At 32.3% G+C, this 26,539-nt stretch overlaps 2 protein-coding genes across 3 annotated transcripts; one reads left to right on the top strand and one right to left on the bottom strand.

Annotated features, from left to right (window-relative positions):
- The first annotated feature begins 2,472 nt into the window (after positions 1–2,472).
- LOC128164939 (calcyphosin-like protein) lies at positions 2,473–9,111 on the top strand. Of its 2 annotated transcripts, none has more exons than XM_052829053.1 (2): positions 2,473–3,316; positions 8,056–9,111. In XM_052829053.1, exons 1-2 carry the CDS (start codon positions 2,941–2,943, stop codon positions 8,310–8,312), a joined length of 633 nt encoding a protein of 210 aa, XP_052685013.1. In that variant the 5' UTR covers positions 2,473–2,940; the 3' UTR covers positions 8,313–9,111. The 2 variants fall into 2 exon arrangements, with proteins under 2 accessions (XP_052685013.1, XP_052685011.1); XM_052829051.1 differs by lacking the exon at positions 2,473–3,316 and adding an exon at positions 6,197–6,843 and having other exon boundaries at positions 8,056–9,079.
- Positions 9,112–13,480: 4,369 nt separating this feature from the next.
- LOC128168176 (uncharacterized) lies at positions 13,481–24,574 on the bottom strand. Its single transcript, XM_052834308.1, has 3 exons — positions 24,250–24,574; positions 23,817–23,972; positions 13,481–13,810 (listed from the first exon to the last, which is right to left on the bottom strand). The coding sequence occupies exons 1-3, from the start codon at positions 24,572–24,574 to the stop codon at positions 13,485–13,487; spliced, it is 807 nt and encodes a 268-aa protein (XP_052690268.1). The 3' UTR covers positions 13,481–13,484.
- Positions 24,575–26,539: the final 1,965 nt, after the last annotated feature.

Genomic DNA, 26,539 nt, shown 5'->3' with positions numbered 1-26,539 from the left:
GCAAAAACAACTTTTGATGACCACTAAACCTTTCGTCTCAAACACAATATCAATAAACGTTATTCCAATTTCCCTCATACAGACTGGCGCAACGTCAGAGTATGCTCGCATGCTTTATTGTAGGCATTAAACCAAATTTCTTTTTAAAAGTTACGGTAATATTAGTTCTAAATTATAGTCTATATAATTGATGAAAGTTAAGTGGGTTATAGGCAAGTTAATGGATCGTCGCCTGAGCTTTATTAATATAATGTGAGAGGTCTTTTCTGGAGGGACTATACAGTTGCTACTTTTTCATCCTGAAAATCTTGGTAATTCTTATAGACGATCAATGACAACAATGAGGAATTCTCGTAGCAAAGAGAAAAAGTCCTGATCGTTACGGGCTGCCTCTCAAGAGGACAAAATTACTAAATTTCCATTTGGGTTTAAAGGTCATTGATGGTCCTCTGATACCAAAAGCCAATTAGATCCAGATTATATAGGCGACAATATGTCATTTGCTGTTACTAGACAAAATTATGCAGACATGTTGTTAGTTTCCCAAATGCATGGAAATGTTTTCACCGAATAACAGTCATAAGCATTCTGATGTACATGTATATGTAAAATATTGTTTCGTGTTTCAGTCACTTAATTTTATGATTTCTCCTACAGATAAAATACTATAAGCATACCTAATGTGTTATGATCACAAACTGTCTTTTTCAAATATATAAAACTTCCCGAAAGTTTCTGTTTTTGTTCAAGGTCATTTATCATAATATTCACAGATAAAAATTGGCCACGTGATAAGATCATGATACACGAATTAGTGTAAGAAACTACAAAATAAATACAGTAACTTCAGTTTTGAGTCGTTTACCCGTAAAAGTGATATATCTGATCAAATGAGGGTTGTGGTCATTCATACACTCAGTTTGGTCCTGTAATGAGAGAGCTAATGATGACACCCTTGGTAATACCAATATGATGTACATGTATGAAAATCTACCCTTGGTGATACCGATATGGTGTACATGTATGAAGGTCTACCACAATCCTGGTGTACCATAAGCAAAACCCGGGGATAACGAACTTGAGAAAAAAGAAATTACTTAAAATAAATACACTGTAAATGTTAAAAAATGAAGGCTTTAATTTTCGTCTGTTTATATTTTTTCCATTTAAATTTTTATAATTAGTCGGTGATTTTAATATATATTTAGTTAAAATACTGTTTTTTCCAGAGATATATGTTTTCAGATTTTATATAGAACATATGAATGCCTGTATGTTTATTTCAAATAAGTCCATAATTAGCAAAAATCATGTTGCGTTTTTGCACCGCCTCAATGTCAGCAAGCTCTGTGAATCGTAAAAACAATATTCTGAAATTCCAAATACTCGTGTGATCTTACTTAGTCATCCATCACTACATATGTAGTTTCAAAGTTAATTTTTTGGCAACGTTTAACGATCCTACAGACTCCATTATCATTTACTGTGGGTTTTTTCTTAATCCTTGGAGGAACATATAAACCATTATTTAGATTACCCAAAGAACAGATAATAGGGCTCATTTAATGTGTATTGAAATCGTTTTAAAAAAATTGTATTATATCAGACTAAATAGACACATTGAGTCATTATTAATGAACTGAGTTTATAACCGTTTTTGTACATATTTATTGATACCAAATAATAAATCTTGGGAGGGTCAGATATTTTACCTTAACTAAGTTTAACTAATGTACACGCTCTTTTAAGAATTCCCGCAACAATTCTGTCGCTCAGCTTGATAACAGGATCTATTATTAAAGAATGACCTAAACTATCAGTGTTAAAAACGTATTCGGCCGCTCAGCAACTTTTTACGCTGCAAACTTGAAGTATTTAGAAAGTTATAAAGAACAAGATTACCGTGTGTTGTTTAAATATATATAAGATGTAAAATTAAAATGACCAAATGGTATGTTATACATATACATTATACGTTCTCTTTAAAGTTATGACCATATTTTCGTGCGAAGAACGATTTCAACTGTCGTTCAGTAAACATCTGGCAAACTGTGCGACGTAGCCATAGACAGTCAAATGTTTACGCAATGAGCCCGACTAAAAATCAAACTTCACTTCTAGAAATTTTCAAAATGTTTTGAATTTTTATTCTATCAACGAAACTTTTTGGTATGTTTTAGATAATTGAATTAGGTGAAAGAAGTTTACACTGACTTTGTTATGTTATGGCAAAACGCGGCGTAGCAAACGCTTCTAGTATTAAGGCATTTGTGGCAAGCGCCGTAATGCATTAGAGCTCAAGAATATTCTCGTCTTTTAATTAGCATCATAATTGTAAACAAATGCATTTTGACTTCTATTGCTACCATTAATTATGTGAAAAACAGGACGACTTAAAATTCCATGTCAACTATGTGATTTCGAAAGTGATTCAAGGAGAGAAACGGCTCGAGTAGGATTTAAACAGCTTTCTGTTTCATTCTTCTGTGTGTGCGGCTACTTAAGATCATACACCTCGCTTCTAAGCACTCGAAATCAGTAAAGCTTACACATATCTTAAAGACATTGATCTCCTCAAGAGCATTTATCCTGGATCTTCCTCGGCACTGAAGATATTAACTTTTCATTTCATATTTAGGAGTCAAATGCTAACGATTTTCGGAATGACACACTAATATGCTGCAACAACTATGAAAAATGTATTTGGATAATTAACTTGTAAGGAATACCCAAAGCTCTCCGAGGACTCTTCGATGTGCAGTAGGACAATGGATTTAATTAATAATTTACATTTTATCTAGCGACAGAAAATTGTTGCCACGCTCCAATGGTAAATGAAGCCTATTGTATTCTCGCTGACTGCTATATCTATTTTCGTTTTGAACAAGAACAATATTATGATCGTTTCCGAACTAAATCAGTCTAGGTAATTTGCATTCTATGCAAGTATTGACAATGGACGAAACAACGGCAACTCTGATCGAAGCTTTGAGGGCACAAGTTTTAAAGAAAGGCTATGGAGGAATGAGAGGTCTGGCTCTAGCTTTCAAAAGTCTCGACATCGACTTTTCAAAGAGAATTGTCTTTGAAGAACTGAAAATAGGTATTGAGTCTTATGGGATACGAATGTCAGAAGGATACCTGCGGAGATTATTCAAAGCCCTGGACAAGGATAACAGCGGTGGCATCGATTTTTTGGAATTTATGAAGGCATTGGAGCCACCCATGAAATCCCACAGAAAGGTGGTCATCAATGAAGCGTTTGATAAGCTCGATGTCACGAAGGATGATGTTTTGAATGTTGAAGATATGAAGGGTAGGTACTGTTGTTTATAGCTGGTCTTTTATCTTGTACACTATTTTTTGGAAGTTTCATGATGAGAAAAGTAGTAAATCTATCATTTTATATCGGATAAAAAAATAGGGTATGAAAATGATGGTATTTTAAGCACGGAATGACGTGTATTTTGAATTCGTGTTTTTTCACATGGAAACAGCTATAAACGGGTAAAGACGAACTTCCAAAAAAGTGATAAGAACGTATTATTAGGGACTCCATCCGATCCTGTTACGATAGAAAGAGAAAAGAAAATCAATCATGAAATAAGAGCTGAAACAAAAAGAATCTTTTTCTCTTGGTGTACGCTTGTGTCATAAATTCATGTAATATATATTTGTTGCGTAATATTAGCCCGATAAACAACTTTTGTGCAGCAGCGATGTTAACATCTGAAAAGCAATCCAATCAATAAAACTTAAGTGCCTTCGTTTAATACTTAAAATTTGTCTGGAACCTTTCGAACAGTTTATGATAGTTTTAGTTTTCAGAATTTTAATCTTGGAATTCGAAAAGAAATATTAACTTTTATTTTTAATTTTACTAAAGCATGTCTAACTACTCTTTTGAAAAAAATTGGTCGTAAGGAACAATTTGTCTGAATCCATATCAGGAAAAAGGAGGATGGACGATTTTAACTTTTTGTAATGTCGACAGAATGGTTCCACTCAGGCTTATATCCTCGTCATTACTTTGCATGTTAAATCAAGTGGCAATGTTCATTATCACGAGATGTATTCTTCAAAGCCTATTCGGGTTCCCTGATGATGAAATTTTCCATCAAGATCCAAGATCTACTTTAGATCCATTAAGATTGTATTTAACTAGTAACAATTACGTACATCTATATCTATCTGTGTCAATGCCAATGATGCCATATTAACATCACAATACAACACTTTCATGTCATAGCCATACAGAACCTTTTCTCAGCATAAACTTTTTTTTCCGTATCTGGTAAACGACTTAGTCCAATGTGTAAAGAAAAAGCGAATGTACGAATGATACATGTACTGAGGCACAACGATCAGTGATTACAGCCTGACAAATGTTGTTGATTATAACGGCCAATTGTTAAAAAAAAAAAAAAAAAAAAAAAAAAAAGGACAGTATTTCATACTACTGCTTTACAAAGGCTACTCCGTGATCCTTGGTCGTGTCGCCGAATTTCCATACTCTGATTCAGGAGAAGACGTAAAACATCATACAAACAATGGCTTACTTCGTTTGAAAATAAAAAAAAATAGATATATAAATAATAGGACACCATCGTGCACTGAAACATCATGTGAACATTGAAAGATTTATTGGTATAATTATACCTTTTATGTGAAAGACATGTATTCCTATAGCACACGATCAAATGACGACGTTGCATTGATTGATGATACCATTAGTCGATTAACTTTTTCCAGCGGATAGCTAAGGTAGACAACGTGCCATTGAAATATTTTTTTCATAATTTCATATGAAATGCGAATTTGCTCTTCTTCGCATGATTTGAGCACAGAAAATAATTACAATTTTACACATATCTTTTGTGAAAAATATAATATGGTTGTTAATATTTCAAATGTACATTGTATTCCAACTGCTTAAACCTGTAGCGAAAATTAGATATTCGAGTTTCAATAATAGATTGCATGCCCATTAGCATGTGTGATACAGATGCCGAAATATGGACGCTAAATTGAAAGAGTAGTCCCGACGAGTAAAATAATTGCAAACAGACAATAAACAGTTACATTTGGATATTTATTATTTATAGTTACTGCATACACATGACAACCAGTAGGTGTATAATTCACCGACAAATGTAGAAAGCACTTTTCATAATTATAGTTGTGGAAGATTATAACACATTCGGGTAGATTTATTGAAGATTTGATCGAAGATAAAAGACTGACATAAAAATCGCAAAATAGATCAAAATCATTGGGTAATTTTACATAATCAAGTTCGTGTCAGTTTCATTCAAGACCCTACTCAGATACTGAATAACAGTTCGGCATATGGTTTTGTTGATGCAATCAGTTATGATAGAAATGAGAAATTTTCCCATGTTAGTTTTAGTTAGATCATATTCCTCAAATGTAAAATTCTGGTAAGATCTCTTCGTCAAAAAGTAAATGGTATTCATAGGTGGAGTAGTGTCCTTTGATACATTTAGGAGTCAAAGCTAAGAGATTTATTTTGAGAACTGGTACAATAATCTTCTACAGGAATTGATCTAACCTTAAATCACGAAACAAAGTGGATAAAAATAATACTAGAAAAAAAAACTCTAATGATTAAGACAATTCTAAATATGTAGTTTCTTTGAATTTCATCCATAAATTGCTCATTCATTTAACTTTTCAAGACAACAATGATCTGAATTTCTCGGCCTTTATGAAATGTTTTATGATTGTGTTTGATTTAAATTTCTCATTTTCATTGATTTCAGTTTTAAATGAAAGAAGCGTTACTTGTTTTATATTAGAAGGTATTGATAAGTTTTATCAACTGTAGCGTAGATATTAAACACCCGCATTTATAGACACACCTACATATAAAGCAAAGCAGCTTGACATAATTTGATGTATAAGCTTTATAACATTTATGTGAAGTTCTCTATTAGCTGCCTTGAACAGTTCTACAAATAACTTTAGCTAGATACAAATAGTAACTTAAAACGTTTTCAGAAATTATACTTCGTCTGAATTATTAATGATAGCACAAAAATATTAAAACATTTAAAATCAATCAATAAAGTGTCATTTGTATAAAAATAAGTATAAAGGGTGGCTTGACTCGCCAAAGCACCTGTTTGCTGCTCAATATTGGAAATCGTTACGGGTAACGGGAAGGATTTCTGATACTTGTCATGGAAACAGTGACACAATAAACACAAAGAAAAGAGCATTTTAAAACTATTTGGAAATCACATTATTGAAAAAGTCAATTGTATGGGACGACAGGTGTTAATTTTTTCGACTTTTTCTTAACTTGATCTGTGTGTTTTGGAACTGGACATTTATTTACATTGGAGGAACTCTTAAGAAAAAAAAACGATATGTGTAAACGTGGGTAACATTTGACCTCTTCACATGCTATATATATATAAAACTTGGCTGGAGCAATGTATTGTACTTGGAAGAAAGAGATGGCAGATCGCGCAAGTGAGTTGTTTGATATCTTACGCAGCAAGTGCCTGTCCCGAGGATGTGGGGGTATAAAAGATCTCGGCGTCGTCTTCAGGAAAATGGACATCGACTTCTCCAAAAGGTTGACCAAGGAAGAACTTAGGAATGGGACTAGCGTGTATGGTTTACAACTGAATGACAGCGATCTTAATGTTTTGTTCCTATCTTTTGACATGGATGAAAACAAAACTATAGATTTTTCCGAGTTTCTCAGCAGGTTGAGGCCAAAAATGTCTCAAAATCGGAAAAATGTGATAATGGAGGCATTCGACAAATGGGATGTAAATGGCGATGGGCATTTGAATTTAGAAGATCTAAAAGGTATTCAATTGTAAATTTGGAGTAAATAATGAAATTAAAACATAGGCAGGCGTTCTTTCTTGGGATTCTTTATCGTCTGTAATGTAAACAGTTAATGCGGGCAGCAGATGTTGCACTTTTTGTTTTTTGTATTCACATCACAGATGAGTATGCAGAATATACAGTCAAAACATATACATATCGTGGCGCATACAGATTTCGTAACCGTTGTAAATTTTTTAATATTGATCAGTGTTATTCTTGTGTTATAATCTGAATTTAAAAAGAATGGATATAAAGTGTTTTTGGTTAATTGAATCGCTTCTCAGCTCAACAAATCTATTAAATATACGGTACATACCTCTTGGTTATTCGCTCAGCTAACAATGTGTAGTATTTTGTTCCTTGTAGAAATCGAACAAAATCTATTAATAGAACTTGTAGAAATCGAACCAAATCTAATTAATAGAACCAATCATCAAATATATACGTTTACTGTTATAATTACCATCGTTTAAATGTTTAAAAAAATATATCATAAATCTATATTTATGAAAGTTTTCCAGTATAATGCTTTTATTACATCGAATAAAATTTATACCCATTTTTATTGTTATAAACATTGTGAATTATTAAAGTATTCTAGGAGAGCAAAGTATCAAACTTCTGTGTTTAGTTACCTTTAATTATTATCTGGGGAATACTTCGCCCACGATTAAATTGGCTCCCAGAGTTTTCCTAATCTCCCAGGAGAAACTGAAAAATAATCACCAGCCTGGCTTCTAGGAAAAGACAATCAAACACCTGTAGATTTTAATCAAATCTTCTTAATTTATAGTCTTCTTGTTCACGCAGTAATAGTTAGCGAAGTGAACTTTAATGAATAATTTATTAAGGACAACGGTGCCTACCAACTCCAATACTTAATGGCCCAAGTACTCAAGATATATATAACCGCGTCATCTGGTGAATTACATGGCAAAATAATGCACACCTACTATACTATATGGTACCATTATCATTTAAAAACAAAGAGTGGGAAGTTTCCCTAAATAATAATAATAAACATTTCACATGTATTATTTAAAGAATTTTTGTAACGTCTTATAAACCTTTATACTTCCTTCTTTTGTAATACATGTAAAATGTAAATACATGTATTACAAATAACTAAACATGACATAAAAGCAATGCTTTGTGGTAACATGTTTTTTTCATTTCGTTTTGTTTTAGTGGTGTATGCAACCAATGCTAGAAGCCATCCGAAATATCAGTCAGGAGAATGGACAGAGGACGAGGTACTCCGAAGTTTCCTTGACAGCATCGACACGCCCGGTAACCCGGATGGGAAAGTCACACGTGACGAATTCATGAATTACTACGCCGGAGTTAGTGCAACCATAGACGATGACTGTTACTTTGACTTAATGATGCGATCCTGTTACGGCCTTCCACCTAAGAGTTCACAATCAAAGAAAAGACCGCAATGATTAAAAAAAATATACTCCTTATGTCAATTAATGTTCATCATTTCAGACCACTTTAATAGTGTATTCTATTATGCAGTGCACTAGTTATTCGTCGTCAGATTTTTACATTTGTAGAGGCAACGCAGCTAAAGTCAAGTTATATTACATTGTATGTTTTAATTTTTTTCACACGAAAGCATTAGCCAACTTTAGAATTCAAATAACATGTTTCTATTTATCACTAACATGGGTAATAAGCTGCAGATTGTTGCTTAGCCCGTTTTCTGAAAAAAAATATAGAAATAATATTTTGATTTGTTATTAATACATAGGCATTGAATGTGTCTTTTCCTACGATTCCAATCACAAGATATATATTATAAGCATATTATTAAATGTTATAAATAGTTATTGCATAATAGTAATTAACTGCTTCAAAGAAAGAGAGAAATTGTTTATGAACTTTTGTTGTTTATATGTATATGGGATAAGTAATTAATATGTTGTCACAGTTTTGTTAGACTATCCGATATTTTATCTAATTATACTTTGTAAACTATTTGTATATATTTTTAACTCAAGACACATGCACGATTAGCAAACAATCGCGTTTCTTTTTTTTTTCTTTTTATCGTACAGATACAATAATTATTTTAGTTATTAAATGGTGTACAGTCATATTATAATAACTTGTCGTAAACTCGTGTAGAAAACCAACAACTCATAATCAGGATAAAGAATTTGATTATTCGCAGATTAAAATAACCAAAGTTTATATTGCATAATGTCCTTTCTGCTTTATATACTCGTACAGTTAGAATGAATTGGCGCAATGTAATTTCAATTCACTTTTCATCGTCATCTACTGCAGTACAACAGTCTGAACAAAACTGAAAGAAGTTTGACAAGACGTGAAACAACAATAATCAGCTTAATATTTTCACCAAATCGATATGGACATATCTTTTTAGTTTATCTTCATGGTCAAAACTGTTTTAATTATACTAAAATGCAAGAAAGGGATTTGGGGAAGGTTAAGATATAAAGTAAAGAATTATATATCATATAGTCAAATTTTGCCCCCATATTTCAGGTCCATTAGATTGTTATGTTATTTTTTAGAACAGTTTGATATGAAACATGTTAATTTTTCACCCATTTATTTGATCTTTTGCCACTTACTTGCAGTATACGACGTCAGACGTGACGCTTTTCTGTAGTTCAATCAAATTCATTTAAAAATTTACATTTTTTAAATGGGAAATATAAAGCGTCGCTTTGAACAAGAACAACCTTTTTTCACATATAAGTCTTGGAAAAACATATCTGATGAACATATTTAGTTTCTTCCGGCAACCGCTCAAAGTTTTCTGAAGGAAAACTGCTTGAATAAAGCCGTTTAATGCTAAAAATGCAAAAATAGCGGGGAAGGGTAATATTTCTAATGTCTTATTTCCAAATTGTTGGCATTTGGATCAAAAGGAAAATAATGAGAAAAGAAACTTTACATGTATATCCGTACAAAGGAAACAAAGATGCCATATTATGTCCATATCATGTATTTTTTTCTTTCGGACTAAAATATCACACTTTCATTGGATTAAACATGACACGTGACTGCCGGATACTAGTATATCTCTATGTCCGTCTGGTGAGAATTAATATTCGGCAATTTGCTGACGCTTCGCCTACTCAATTCGACATTTCATTATATTTAGTACAGAAATCTAGTTCCGTAAGTTCTTAAGATATTTGAAGTAGTTGCCCTTGATAATTACTTTTAAATTAGAGTAATTGCCCTTTGAATTTATGTCATGTAATGTCTGAAGCGGAGTTAATATTTACAACAAAACATTGCAGCAAAGATTTTCAAGGCAATTTGAAAGGTAAGAATTTTGAAGAGTTTGCATGTCTTAAATTGAATGAGATATAGGGACTCTTTCAAATGAATTTTTGAAGATAATCGCTTTTTGTGAAATAAATGTCTCACTTGTTAGTCCTCGGAAAAACAAACACCTTTTAGGTTTGTTACTGAGTATGGAAACATAACGGCTTCGCCTCGCCGTCTATGAGATTGATCAACCCGATATTTATCTATAGTCAGTCAAAACCAAACTTAATATAAAATCTTTCAAATCTCCAATTTTCAATTAGCATAATTTGGAGATTTATTACTGAACATATGTTTATACAAACATAGTTTATTGAAAAAGTATATTCATTTACACGCTTTTAATTGATGTCCTCTATGCTCTACGTAAAATAATTCTTTAAAATGAGGCAAAGTTTCCATGTGATATTTATACCGTGCTCAGACATGAGTCTTTGAAAACAAGATTTGTCTGGCCTTTGAGCTAAGACCACTCACTTAAGGGTGTTGTTTACTCAGGGTTTGAGTTCTCAAATTCGGATTCAATGTAATGAGTAAAATTTGTTCTAAACAAAAAAGCTTTTATGATATAGAAATGAATTATTATTGACAAATTATTCGATATTTTTACTTTATTTTGGAATTAGGCTCAAACAAAAATAGACTTTTAGCCAAACAGAGGAAATTCGGACTAAATCTTGTAAATTTTGTTTTCGCTAAAACATTTTTTGGCAGTACTCTGATATTAAAAGTTAAGATTTTATAAGAGTTTATATTTTAGTCTATATTTTGCATATTTTCTGTTGGTTTTACCTCACTTATTCATTAACTTAAAGATAATCGTCTGGCACGAATTGCAAAAATATTGAAAAATGCTTTAAAACGATAAAAGCTGCCATATCTTAAAATTTTGATAACTGACCTCATATAAATTTTATGCCAGCATAATAAGGTCAATATGGGTAGTTCAATACTATAATTGTTTTTGTATTATCATGATTCAAGTTTTTGTAAAATTGGATCAAAATTGGTTAGTGGTTTGAAAATTGATAGAGGAGATTCGGACTGGAATATATTTTAAAATGTTTGCTTAAATATGAATGCTTTGTACATATTTAGTGCCACTATAATTTATAAATTGTATTTCATTTTTTAAAGTGTTTTATTATTTGTAATACTTTTACAATTAAGAAAACTTCAATCGTATTGTAAAATTTTATGGGATTTTTCTTGATTTTTCAAAAATATTCAATGGCCATTAACCTAAAAAAGTAGGTCATTGACCTTCTCATTTGAAAGTGAAAAATAACTCTACAGTCAAAGGTCTATAACATACAATAGATCGATATTTTTTTTATTATCATCAGTTGATTTTTTTTTTCATTCTGAGTAAAGGCCATCCTTAATCTGTGTATATTTCACTCAAAACCAGCGTCATTTTTAAAACTGTTTTGATACAAGAAATAAATAATTACGTCCTACCAAATGTACGAGGGCTTGTTAAAACGGTTCTAACTTGTTTTGATGCAAGAAATAGATAGTTACGTTCTACCGAAAGTTCAAGGTGCTGTTAAAATGGTTCTAAATAGTCTTTAAAATTATACAATTCTATATACTTTCTATGTTTATTACAACATATAAACACGCTTTTCTATCTAACCTTGAAATAGTTTCCATGCTATCTGCCTACGGTAATATTCACCGGCGGTATTCGATTCCTTTTTTTTTAATCTCGAAACAACTCTGGTGTAATCGAGTTGCTAAGTTAAATGCAAAGTCTGATAACTCTAATTTGTTACAAAGTAACAAAATGAAGTTTTCATCGGTATAATAAAATACCTATTTAAGTTAAATGCAAAGTTTGATAACTCTAATTTGTTACCAAGTAACAAAATGAAGTTTTCATCGGTATAATAAAATACCTATTTACTGACTAGAGAGACGATAGCAACCCAAACAGAAAAAATAGCCTACGGGATCATATCAATGGCTTGTGTGTAAATCATGGTTTTGAGATGATTTCGGTATAGGAAAATTTCACATGCAAATGAGTTAATGGATCATGATTCTCGGGTGATCTGTTAAACTAAACAAATTGCAAGAAAACCATGGTCCTGGTATGATCTGTTGTAACTAACAACTCGTATCAAAACCATGGTCCTGGTATGATCTGTTGTAACTAACAACTCATATCAAAACCATGATCCTTATATGACCTGTTAAAGGACAATTATACAATAATTTCTTAAAGAAAAAAATGACCACTTAATTAATATTTTGCAACAGACAATTATATACTTTTAATTTTTGAAATACATTGACAATTACCAAATATGAAAAATAGTATACATAAATGTCACATGTACTATATCGTTAAGCCAATATAATCTGAATTAGAATGCAGGATCAAAGTCTTCGATAATTTAGATGATAATTATACTGTTATTTCAAACTCTTCTAGCAATTATTACATGAATTGTTCAAATTAAAATATCATGTATGCATTTCAAAACCTAGCTGCAGGTCTGTAGCTCCCGGTCTGAACTAACGATACATGTACATCCATGCATTAGTTGCTTGCTTCACTTAATAAATCACTTGATAGTGTATTGTAAATTAGTCTTTATAAAATATTATTTACCTCAAGTGAATAAGAATATATCCCCCCAAAATACTTCCATAAATTCACTTTATAAATATGCCAAGATAGAGCAAGATGCCCAACAATAACAAATTTTCCTGACATGTACATCACATTTAGGCTCCAAGATGAACATTCAAAATTTGCAACTCAACTTCCTGTTATGCAGAAATCTTAATTCTTAGTGGTCAGTTTATCTGGCAATTAACGAATCATTTCAAACGCATGCTCTGTTGCCTTCTAAGATAATAGCACATACCAGAATCACAAGAAAATCATAGCAGACTCAAAACCAAGAAACAAACCACATCAGGATCATACTTCCTTATTTGTCACCTATGATTTGGGTATGATTCATTTAATGGATCATGTCTAAATCATAGAACAAAATCATGAATTTGTGAGTTGGATATGATTTTTAAGTGATTTTGATATGATTTCTTAAGAAAAATTTTTGTTTGGGAAGTTTATTGTCCCTCTCGACATCAACTACATGTACTTCTCTCGGCTTCGCCTCGTCAAATAGTTCCTGTCTCGGGGGGCAAAAAACTTGCTATCGTCCTCATGGCCATTAAATAGATATAAAACTCAAGCATGTTCTAGCACCAAACTACAAAAAAAATTTTTATAATGATGCACTCTGTGAGTCATTTACTTGGTGATATTATCCTCTTTTTTGTCATCAATTAACAATCGGTACTTTCAACCCAAACGTCTCGTGGTATCCTGGTGGTACTATAATAGGGTAGGAATATCGTTGAAGGATTCCTTGGTTTGTATTTTTCAACGTCTGGTAATCGTTTACGTCATTGTGTGTTTTATTTTGGATTAGTACATCCATGGGACCAGAGACTGAGACGAATGTAAAGAAACACCCAATTATTCCCAAAATGAGACCCCATGGACAATAGAACTGGACATCTTCAAAAACCGTGCTGCTGTAGAAGACTTGTTGTGACATCGGGGTTGCCATGGCTGTCTTTATTATCGCTACGGTATAGGTTCCACCTTTAATCAACAAATGAGTGGTTAAAAATCAAATCTGTAGAATATTAAATGTGAGATTAAATGACAATTTTACTATATCCTGTCCCAAGATATTTATACACCACATTTTCGTACATTATCCGATATTTACAAATACATTCGATTTCAAACGATGTCCATTCAATACTATGAAAATATTCTAATATTTCCTCTTTGAAGCCCATCCTTTAGCTTGTCAGATTTCAATACAGAGCTAAAAAATAAAAAGTCTACCGTTATTTTGCAATTAGATTTTAAAAAAACCCGGTTGGTAACGCTAAAAAATTTTACGAGGTATTCTGAATGGCGAATAGACGTCAACATTTTCCATCATAAATATCCGTACGAAATGTGATATTTTCCGAGTGACAGATGATGTCAATGGGGATACCGGGTATCTTAGACATTTCCCCTTTCGTCTGTATGAATTGCACTTCTTTCACAGCCAGGTATGTGTACTTAAGGAATATTACTAATCATATATAACAATTTGAGAAAAAAAGCTATTGTAGTATTTTTTTTTAACTGCTTTGATGTGCGGAAAATGACAGTTTCCTATATATTACTATAGTAAATGTACCTCTATTTTGAGATGGTCCCTAAAAAGAACCAGACGGTCAATTTTCATGAACCTTCGCAAATAAACTAGAGTTGGTTTAAATTACAAAGAAAATTAAATTAAAAAATAAAGAGTTATGCTATTGCAGTTTTTCCGCAAAAAAAACCCAAATCGGCCTCCTTAAATTAAAATTAAGTGTAATTAAAAATCGTCCAAATGTGCTGCATAAGTATCTTGGGACATACTTTATATTAAAAATTAATATTTCTATCTGAAGAACTCAGTTGATGCATACTAACACTTATTATTATAATTATTAATTAGGCGCACGTGAGAACAAAAATGTAAGGAAAGGCATATGACCGTCTCAGTTTTGTCACGATTGAATGATATTGTCTATGCTAAAAATGTTCATTCACTTCCCATTTTTTATCAATTATTCCGAGGAACTTGACTTTAAACAAATGCCTTATTTGACCTCGCCAAAACCTTTCAATCGAAGAATCCGGTCAAGAATGTGAGCAAAATGAATTGTTGGTGTGCATAAACAAATATGAATAAATATTCCGCTACAGACGTCGGAAAGATTCTAAAATTATTTTCATTCATTAAAATTCAAAATTTGTTCATTAGTTCAATCAAATATGTAATCTTTATTAGTTTTAAGCAATCGTCAATTTGGCGGGGGAAGGGGGGATAAAAAGTGGAGTGTACTCATTTGTCATCTTCTATATTATACACTCACTGTATAACCTGTCCTGTGTCTGTTTTTTAGACGGGGTCACGTGACCCCGTCTATTGGTTTACTGTCAGCCGAAGTCTCAAACCGGAATGCACGCGTAGAACACATGAATTTATTCTACGCGTAAGAAAATAGTGCCAAAGTTTTTATGCATTTCAGTAGATATGTATTATAAAAACACGCATTAAATCTTTTTAAGTCTTCTATGTATAAACAAAATTCTATTTAGAAAATAAACAAATAGTTTTATTGATCAAAATATTCTTGCTTGGGTTCAAATGTGGAATGAGTTACGTAACAGAATGCACAGCGCCGTTGACGATTCAGTTGGTGTACGACCTCATTAATCAATAGAAGAGGTTGGTGGTGGAATCGAAATTAAAGTTCCCAAACGCAATGTGCCATTTATGAAATGTTGTGAATTTTATTTTGACAATCTTTCACCTTAATACTACCAAACTTCATGCGCAAGCCGAAGTTAAAATCGGGACGGGTTATACACAGATGTTTTGCAAATTTAATAGGTGTTTCATTGGCTTCCAGTCTACTTGCGGTATGACTGCTGTTCGTCTCTAAAGGAATTTTGTACAAAGAAAATAAAAACAAGTCTGAATTTGCCTTCTCGTTCGTTGACTCTTTAGTTGATTAAACTGAATTTAAATTTTAAACAATGCATTGTAAGAAAAATCTATAATAGATTATACATTTTTGAAGACTTTTACATCATATAATATATACAATCTTATCGATTGAAGAACCAAGTTAAATGTTAAATAAATGTTCATGTTTTTCCGGCTTAGGGTGAATTACATTGTAAAATAATACATTACATTACCATTACTTCATGAATTAGGGCATTAAATTACCATTACCATTACTAAATTTCTTGAAGTAATGCATTACATCACCATTACATAAGTAAAGTAATGCATTATATTACTTTGTGAAAAGTCAATAAGTTTTAAAAAAAGTAGTTTAAAACTTAAATAAAGAGTTTTTGTAAATATTTCATAAATAAATCATGCTTAAAATATTTACAGGTTAATGTTCATGTTCACTATCAGGTTCAAATTTAATCACTTATACAAGATTGCTGTTGCACTTGTAGTTCTCAAAGTAAGGTTGGTCCCGTAACATTTACACGCTAATGGCGGAGTTGACAATCTCTCTGATTTTCGGAGCATGATTTTTAATGAAAGGAACGGTTGTATCGTAATTCATGTAGGTGATGCACGAGTTTACACAAAATAGTAGTAAGTGGCGAACGGATTTGTTTACCTATTAATTTTGCATGAATCGCAAATGAAGAAAATCGTGTCAGATAAGTCGGTCTTAAAAATCAAAATGACGACCGTGACAAATATTTTTATTGTCAAAGCTCTTGGAATCTTATTGTAACAAGAATAGAATTCCTGGGTCCCCCGCCGGTCAAGCAGTATACTAGTATCAAGTCTATCGACCAAGGCTATTTAGGAACTTGACCAAGGTATTAGTGATATAAACATTTGGTATGAATTTTATGAAAATCCGTCAAAATTTGTAGGCATGAGAGCGCTTACAATGTCAATTTTTGGATAAAACCGAGTCATTATTGTGGTCAAAGTCCCATAGCTCCAACAAAAAGTATCAACCAATGCTGATTTTCGAACTTGACCAAGGTATTAGTGGTATAAACATTTGGTATAAATTTAATGAAAATCCGTTAAAATTTGTAGGCATGAGAGCGCTTACAAGGTCAATTTTTGGATAAAACTGAGTCATTATTGTGGTCAAAGTCCCATAACTCCAACAAAAAGTATCGACCAATGCTGATTTTCGAACTTGACCAAGGTATTAGTAATATAAACATTTGGTATAAATTTTATGAAAATCCGTCAAAATTTGTAGGCATGAGAGCGCTTACAAGGTCAATTTTTGGACAAAACTGAGTCATTATTGTGGTCAAAGTCCCATAACTCCAACAAAAAGTATCGACCAATGCTGATTTTCGATCTTGACCAAGGTATTAGTGGTATAAACATTTGGTATAAATTTAATGAAAATCCGTCAAAATTTGTAGGCATGAGAGCGCTTACAAAAAAGTGTGACGGACGGACGCACGGACACACGGACCCACGGACACACGGACCCACAGACGGACGGACGCCCGGCATTTCTATGTCCCTGCACCGCGTTGCGGTGGGGGACAAAAAAATATTTCTAACGTCAGATGCCTGTGTTTGTTATCGGTATACAAATGTTCACTTTGTTTGTTAATTCAGCAGTTTTAGAGTTTTTGGGGTTTTCATAAAACTTTTATTGCGGATACCGTCCGACTTGTGGATTTAAAATTTCCCTTGGATCACAAAATTGAATAAATTTTATGATTAAAATTATCTACTTTGATATAGTTATTTGATTTTCCCGGTTAGTAGTAATTTTTAAAAATTTTCCTTGGGGTCTTATTTTACATAATATACCGTTTTGTCAATTTTCTACAATTATGAAGGCCGGATTTGGGTGAAATTTAGACAAAGTATCAGACAATTGCAAAAAAGCCGAATTAACATAGATTGTAACAAATAATTCAAACTTTTCAAACAATTTTGGAAGCATATTCGAGGAAATCCAGGACAATTTCAAGACCCCGTCTTTCAGTACTCCCAGTACTTTGATTCTTTTTAAAATTACTTTTGGTCCAAGAAATGCATTGTTGTGGTAAAATTCAGAGGAAGTATGCTGTTTACGGGACAGAACAAATTTATAATCCAAGTCCAAACTATCTCATTTTGATGTAAACTGTTCAGTGTGGTCATAAATTTTGCCAAAAACATTTTTTTGTCAACCAAATTTTTCCATAAAATTAATACATAAGCATTTCCAAGAGAAACACTTTATTGATTTTGCCCAACTTTGAGCTTTGTTGCTACAAGTAATTTACCCAATAAAAGTAACTGAATCAAAAATCTTCCAATGAGTCCAAGTAAATTTGCAATGAAATAAAAATTAGTTTTTTTCATCCCCCCCCCCCAATGATATTCGTGTAGCTAGTACTAACTACGTTAATTGACATGTTGGCCTTCATCATCACATCTTCAATGATTATTTTAACATGCTCTTACATTTATAATTATCGTCTATCAGATATATAATAAACGTAGTTACCCATTTTACACTCATATAAACTGGGTTGTGACGATGTTAGCTTTATTACGAAGATTGTAAACCGACCTAACCCATATTATACTCATATTATTAACTCTTTTTTTTCAAATTTTTTATTTAATTTTTACGGAAGCCCATTTAGGACCTATCAAAAAATATTTTTGAATTTGATATAACGAATTCTTGAATTTGTTAAAACGAATTAAAATCGTTATAACGAATCGTTGAATCTGTTATAACGAATTGAATTTGTTATAACAAATTTTAGGAATTCGTTATAACGAATATAATCTGTTATAACAAATTCGCTGAATTCGTTATTTCAAATTTTTAAATCTGTTTTAACAAAGTAAATTTGAAATAACGAATTCTTGAATTCGTTATTTCAAAGTTTTAATTCGTAATTTCGGTTTTTTAAATCAGTTATAACATATTTCACCCAATTTGTTATAAAAAAATTCATGTTTTCGGGAACAAATTAAACGGGGCGGGCTTCATTTGTCCCATATCGGCGTACGACGAAACGGCAAAATGGTAAATGAAGTAAACTGGCGTAAGAACAAAAGTGGAGGAACATATTGTCACAGCTGTTGCTGTAACCATGGTAACAGATGTAACAATTCCAAAAGACACCTTACTTTATCGGCTTTGCTAGATTTCCTACATAGATAGAAACAAAATATTTAAGAACTGCTATATATGTAGCAACGCATTTTCACCAAAAATATTGTGCAGGATATACAGATATACGGGTTTCTGCGCAAAATGCCAAAAAATTGTTTAGTCAATGCTATTAATTATTGAGCATGCTGATTTATAAAAGGGTACATGCAGCCCAGCCAATGTCGAACTTATTTCATAGAATTTATTTACCAGAATTTAATGCAAAAACTGCATCGAAATCGATGCAAAAATAATAGAGTTACGCCTCTTCAGAGTGGGATATGTAGAACTTTTTCACCAGGTTCTATAAACACCTACGCTTAAATTCAATTTAAAAAAATTCAAGGTTAGGAGGAGAAGGACAATTTATTTTGTTTTCCTATTTTTTCTGGGGGGGGGGTTATTGTGGAGGGGTATGGGTGGTCAGAACACTGACCCCATGTAGCTCTATCTATAACCCTCACCAAGGTCTGTGTGTCCATCACCAGGGTCTGTATACCCATCACCAGGGTCAGAGTACATATTACCAGGGTCAGAGTAAGTACTACCAGAGTCGGTGTACCTATAACCAAGGTTAGTGTACCCAATTACAAGAGTGTGTACATGTATACGCGTAACCAGAGCCAGTATACCCATCACCTGGGTCTAAATACCTATAACAATATAGGTTTTGAGACCCTGGTAATGGGCAGACCCTGGTGATACGAACACTGACCTTGGTGATATGCATTTAGACCCTGATGATGGGTTCTAATGACTTGGTGATGGGCATACAGACCCTGGTGATACGTACACTGACCCTGGTAATAGATATAGACATCCTGATAATCGTAATATTGACCCAGTTTATGGGTATACAGACCCTGATGATACGAACACTGACCCTAGTGATACATACACTATGCTATTAAAACATTTAAAAATCCTAATCCGTGGGGGTATGTGGTAAGGCGTACCTTAAACTTCAATTCTACAGTTTATTTCCTCCCTTTCATTTCAGTTTTTACCTGGTCCAAAAATATTAGGGGGGACTCCTTGTTAATTCACCTTTTATATGTAAATTTAAGAAAAATGTTTGCTGCGAGAAAGCTTGTGCTGAAGGGGGTAGTCTAGCTCGTCCCCCTGCCCCTGCTCTACTCCACTCCCCCTCCCCCTCCGATGCTAAGTGCCTGTTGTTTTCCTGTAACATTGCTCTTTTTTGTTCTCTTAAATACTAATAGCGAGCGCAGCGAGGCGGCGCGAAGCGCCGCTCGCGTAGCGAGCTCCAAAGACAACGTGTAGGAGCGGATCCGGAGAAAATTGGAGTTGAAATCTGCACATTGTTCAAATAAATTTTTATGAGGCCACGTGAAAAAGTTCTACATATCCCAATAATCCTTTGCGGTGCATAGCAACATGGTGGAACAGGAAGCGTTTCTACGGAAAATTCTTAACTCTTAATCGCATACATCATTTTCATTTAACAACAAAAAATCCTTTTAAAAACACTGAAGTAAACAACACATTTGCTTACGTAAAAAACTGTACCTATCTGAACCTTTGTTGACATATGACGTCATTTCCTTCCCCGAATTTATCCGAACATTTACGAATACTGTCGAGAGCAAGAAAGTTAAGTCTGACGTCAAAGTGATCTCGCGCTAGAGGTGGATCAAGCATCTTCACATGATGTAGGAAGTACTTAGTATCAGTGTTAATTGCGACTTTTTAGCTGATTAGTTTTGGTTTGATATTTGTTTTTGGTTAGTAAATAACCATGCAAGTTCCATGCTTAATTTACTGTATATTGATCCAATCATATATGCATACGTTACGGTTAGGTAGATGACAAACATTTATTAAAAAAGAAAATTATCAGATCTACGTGCAGCCACGTCATTTTGTAATAAATGAATAAAACAATAATGAAAAAAAATAAACTGTTAAATATGTGGCCAAATCTTTAAATAATATTGGATATCACACACTAAAAAGGGTGAGGGCAAATGTCTACAACGCATATATAGCAAATAAAAAATATAAAAATTTAAAAAGATTAAAACAAAACTGATGTTAGAGAGGAAAATAATTAAAACACAGATAAGAACAAGGGCAAAAATGAGAAATAACACAGACACGTAATTTATTGTTTACTGATTTAATGATCATTAATAAAAAGCAAAGGAATGCTAAATAAAACATAATTATATTTACATAAAAAAAACTAAAACGGCTTTGTATTTTACATCAAGATATTTTGATATGTCCGTTTAACATTTTATCAATGTTCATTGATACATGTAGTTTGTGTGAGTGTATTAGCCTAGGGTGGGACATATTGGAATAAATGTTTGAAAACCACGGGTTCATTGTGGTGGTAAAGGTTTTCGAGACAAAGCCAAAGTTTTTGGTTGGGAAAGTCCACAGGTTGCATTTAACAATGATGAGAAATCTGTAGTTCCCCCTGCGCTCGCCCCAACGGTCACACCGTAAACATATTATTTATACAACATTTTGGTGTAAATCTAATGTACACAACATTCCTATCTCTTTTAATGAACATTTATAATGTAAATTTCTGTACACAACATTCCTATCTCTTTTAATGAACATTTATAATGTAAATTTCGAATTTTACTATTATACGTTTTTAAATTGCGCGAATATCAGTTCGAATTTCCTCCCAAACGTTTACCGAAAAGTCGGTACACGCATGCGTACATCCTGGTTATAGTGCCTGGTTGTACTATATAAAATCAAAGTATTGAAGAACTGATGGGAGTTGATTTTTTCGATTATTATTTATTTTAAAATCAATGATATGTAACTTTGCATGGCAGGTACATGTACTTTCCTATATGTATTTGAATTACGCACATTTTTAATAATTAGAATTCTTCCACAGGAATTTCGTGAAAACCCAATATGAATCATGTTGTATAATATTCAAAGATCTATTCTATCAAACTATGTATCAGTAATCGGAATAGTTATGAGAAATTGTATGGATCCAAGCAAAATTGAACTCTAGTCTCGTTCAACCAGACTCTCAGCTGTATCCGTTAATCACCGACACTGAGCAAGAGAGACTCTCTGATTGTCGGAGATTTACGGAGACAGCCGAGCATCTGGTTGAACGAGCTCTGGCGTAGGAATATATAAAATGTACGACTTCAAAAATTATCTAAATTGTTCGTACCATTTAAAATCTAAATATTTACAAGGTATCTATAAATAAGTTTCCTTGAAAAACAATGCTTAAGAACTCATTACATCGAATTTATCGATTAGAACTAAATTTTGTCAGCAATGTTGATTTGTACTTAGGTCCAAACACTGTTTCACTTTCGGTTTGCCTGAGTAACTGCATACATGTAGGAGAGTTGATTAAAATCAACTCCTAAAAATAGCCTATTCTATACATCGTTCTGATGGAAAGTTGGTTCACGCATTCGCACATCCTGGTTATAATGCCCGGTAGCTACATCATATAAAATATTATATTAATATTTCTAAGTGCCCTTTACTGTGATAACCCAGCCCAATAATTTCATAAAAAACGAGCGACACAAAATGGGCGTGTCATACAGCATAACCGAAAAACAGTATTGGCTGCGCTGCGTAATAATACATAGCATGTTTTATTCATTAAAAAACAGTGGTTTTAGAATTTTGTTTTAAAGTGTAGAAATTGGAAATAATATAAATATAAGTATTAAAGTAATAAGGAATCATTCTTTGAATATTATGAGTTGATAATTTCGGTCAGAGCGTGGTCATATCTTTCATAAATCCCGTCGAGCTTTATTTGATTTGAACACGTCCCAGCCAAAATCACCTGAGACTAGTAATACTCAAAGAAAGATTCCTTATTCTTATATCAATTTTATTAGACCGGTATTCTTTTTAAGTATGGCGTAATCTCACGGTTTGGTGATGTAATGAGATGAAAAATGAATATATATGTTATTAATCAGCATGCTCATTGATTGATAGCATTGATTAAACAAATTTTTGGAATTTTGCACAGAAACCCGTCGAAACAAATCTGTATATATTGTATTTTTGGTGAAACTGCATTGCTACATATAGTTCTTAAATATTTTGTTTCTATCTATGTAGGAATTCTAGCAAAGCTGATAAAGTAAGGTGCCTTTTGGAATTGTTACATCTGTTACCATGGTTATATTTACTTCATTTAATACCATTTCGCCGTTTAACGCCGATCAATTGATCGGCGCATTTCGTCGTACGCCGATATGGGACAAATGAAGTCCGCCCCGTTTAATTTGTTCCCCAAAACATGAAATTTGTTACCACAAATTGGGTGAAAATATGTTATAACCGAGTTTAAAAAACAGGAATTACGAATTAAAACTTTGAAATAACGAATTCAAGAATTCGTTATTTCAAATTTAATTTGTTATAACGAATTCAAGAATTCGTTATTTCAAATTTAATTTGTAAAAACAGATTTTGAAATTTGAAATAACGAATTCAGTGAATTTGTTATAACAGATTAAATTTGTTATAACGAATTCCTAAAATTTGTTATAACAAATTTAATTCGTTATAACGGATTCAACAATTCGTTATAACGATTTAAATTCGTTTTAACAAATTCAAGAATTCGTTATATCAAATTCAAAAATATTTTTTGATAGGTCCTAAATGGGCTTCCGTAAATTTTACCTTTTTGTATTTGCATATCGATGGCTCTACCGTCAGTAAATCATGAAAGTTTAGTTGATTTTATGTGAGTATTATCTATAATATGATATTGCTTACAGAATATCTCACTGACTTTAAAAATAAAGTTAAACCTCCGTAGGTCCCGCAACTTATTTTTCCCTACAAAAAGTAAGAAACACGGACAAAAATATTACATGTTATCATATTACCTGAAATTAAGAGACTAATGCAAGTCAGTAGACCAGCCCATCTGCATTCTCCAACACGTCTTGTGTTGACAATACTTCCAATGAAGCCCAGCAATGCAAAGGCAATTCCAATCGAAGAGATGATCTGGATTTTCCATATTAAGTCTCTATTCAGTCCTTGTACGAAAGGTAAAAAAAAAAATAAAACCCACATGACTTACATGTACATTGTTATTAATATCTATTTTGTTTTGATTCGGGGAACAATTGAAATCTAAAATGAAGATCCTATCGCGCATGCTCGGAGTCAAGAAAGTGTAAAGTTATCGCCTTTGAGGTAACAATTTTACTAGTGTCATTGTTCTTACCACGAACTACTTGACTAATTGCATGAAACAGGGTTTATACATAGGTAATAAACCAAAATATAAAAAAAGAGAAAAAGACGACTTACCAAACGCACTGCCGTCGGAGAACCGTTGTTCATACTCGTAAGAGTTTGGGCGTGTTACACATCTTTTCTCGGCTTCCGGGTAGACGTCATAGTATTCGTTGGTACCACGTTTGAATTTGTAAACACATATAGTGTAAAACCAAACTCCTGCCGTCATATGCAAACTAATAGCAAATGTATTCTCATTACTCAAAGGGACAGATCTATATTTAAGGACATTCACATTAAAATTGACCCATCCTGGACTAACAAAAGACGCTGTCATCAAACCAACTCCTACAAAGGTCAGTATCGCAAATACCTTCAGTTTTCGGCTCAATAGCATTGTCAGGTATGTTTAGGTCTACAAATGTATCAAAGCACACCTGAAGCTTAGGTTGTAAAGTGCATCAAAACAAAATATTGAACATGCGCAATAGGTTGAATATCAAAAATGCACTAAGCATATGCACATATTGTGCTTTGATGTATGACTGATTAACATCTTCCCTCGGTAATTGTGCACTTTTAGATTTGATGCAAGCAGTTGCAAGAATACAGATAGATAGTTAATTAGCAATGCAGTTGTGCAATCTTTGAAACATTATTTTATAAACCATCATGTTAAGCCATAAAATAGCTAACATCTTGTTCCAAAGTATTTAAATCAAAATTTCTCACATTATGGTGATTCAGATAAGTCTGGAAACATTGATTTTGTAAACGAGTGCATTTAAATCTCTTTGACTAACTTTTTATGAAAGAAGATCAAATTTGTGAAATTATATGATGGCAGTTATCAATTTTCACTTCCGTTTATTCTGAAATGGCATTATAAAAATATACCAATACTCGTAGTTAATAATTGAAACAAAATTTAATTTTGACATTAATATTCTTACATGAAAACGCTTAAAACTCAATAATAATGAATAACTTTTAAAACAAAGAAGTTTATACATCTAGTGAAAAAAAGTTTTATTTTGGTCGAATCTCAATAAACAATTCATTTTAATTAACGTTCATTACTTGAATAATTAAAGTATGCAAAAGATAAAATCATCTTGTTAATGTTATCTAGATTCACTTTTAGCACAATAGCTCTTTTGCTTTAATGCCTGAAAACACCACAATGTTACTTCAAAATGCACAAGAATTCAAATTGACGCATGCGTCAAATGGGCCACAAAAATATGATTGTTGTATGAATCATCAGTGGGTTTTTTTTTACATAAAACACACCACAAAGAAGAAAATAACGATTTGGTAGTACTAATTTTTATGAAAATTTTAACATATTTTCAGCAACATGTTTTGATGTTAAACATTTTACTATTATTATTAAAAATCGAGTTCATTACTTTAAATATTTCTAAAGGTAATTGTATGATAATTGCCATTGTATGAAGTAATGGAGAACACATTGATTTGTACATTATTCTAATACAAAGTTCAACTCATCATTATTCTCTTGGAGATTATGTATTTCAAACCATTTTGATTTTGTTGTTGCATTGTTTTGAATTAAAACTTAATGCATTAGTTTATATGATTTCAAGGGACCACATAATTAAATAAAAATGAATTATTTTCAAGATACATTTAAGGTCATGCTCATCCGGTAGAATCTGCACAATTTTAAAGGTAAAATATAAACCAGGTACATTTTTCCTAAATGGAATTATCAATCTTATCTACAGTTAAGTTTATGAAGATTATTATGGTTATTTAATTGCATGAGGTTCTCAAAAGAATTAAAAATAAATCAGGTAAGCTCAAGTTTTAAGGTCAAATCAAATTTTCAGTTCTTTCATATTTTTGCGTAAATAATTGATATGGATGTCATTTCATGATATTTTTCTACTTTATTTCACATGGAAAAGTAATAAATACACGCAAAAGTCATTTTATTTCAAGCAGCACATATAAATTCAAATATATCATTTGTATAAAATTTCATGTCATTTAGGTCTTGAGTATTTTAGGTCTTTAGTATGCCCCGTTTACCGATCCCGATACATTATTTTGAAAATAATGAAAAACTCCGATATTTTCCGAATATATTATAGTCTCAATAAAAATGCTCCTATCACGGCAGTCTATGACTACTTTACACTGTACATTTACAAATAAAACAAAAAAATATGTAATATTTCTTTAAAGGTATAAAACATATTTGTAAATGCAAATTTATTTTAATTCATAAAAATAAGCATAATATTATTTCTATTAAAAAAACTCTCTCGAAGAAACGCAGTTACAAAATTTAAATGTATATCAAATAACGGACCGCCTTCTGGCGGCCCGTAAT

The sequence above is a fragment of the Crassostrea angulata genome, chromosome 10 (genome assembly GCF_025612915.1).
Source record: "Crassostrea angulata isolate pt1a10 chromosome 10, ASM2561291v2, whole genome shotgun sequence".
Classification (NCBI taxonomy): Eukaryota; Metazoa; Mollusca; class Bivalvia; order Ostreida; family Ostreidae; genus Magallana; species Magallana angulata.
Note: the sequence above shows the minus strand (reverse complement) of the source record. Positions and strands in the feature narration are given on the sequence as shown.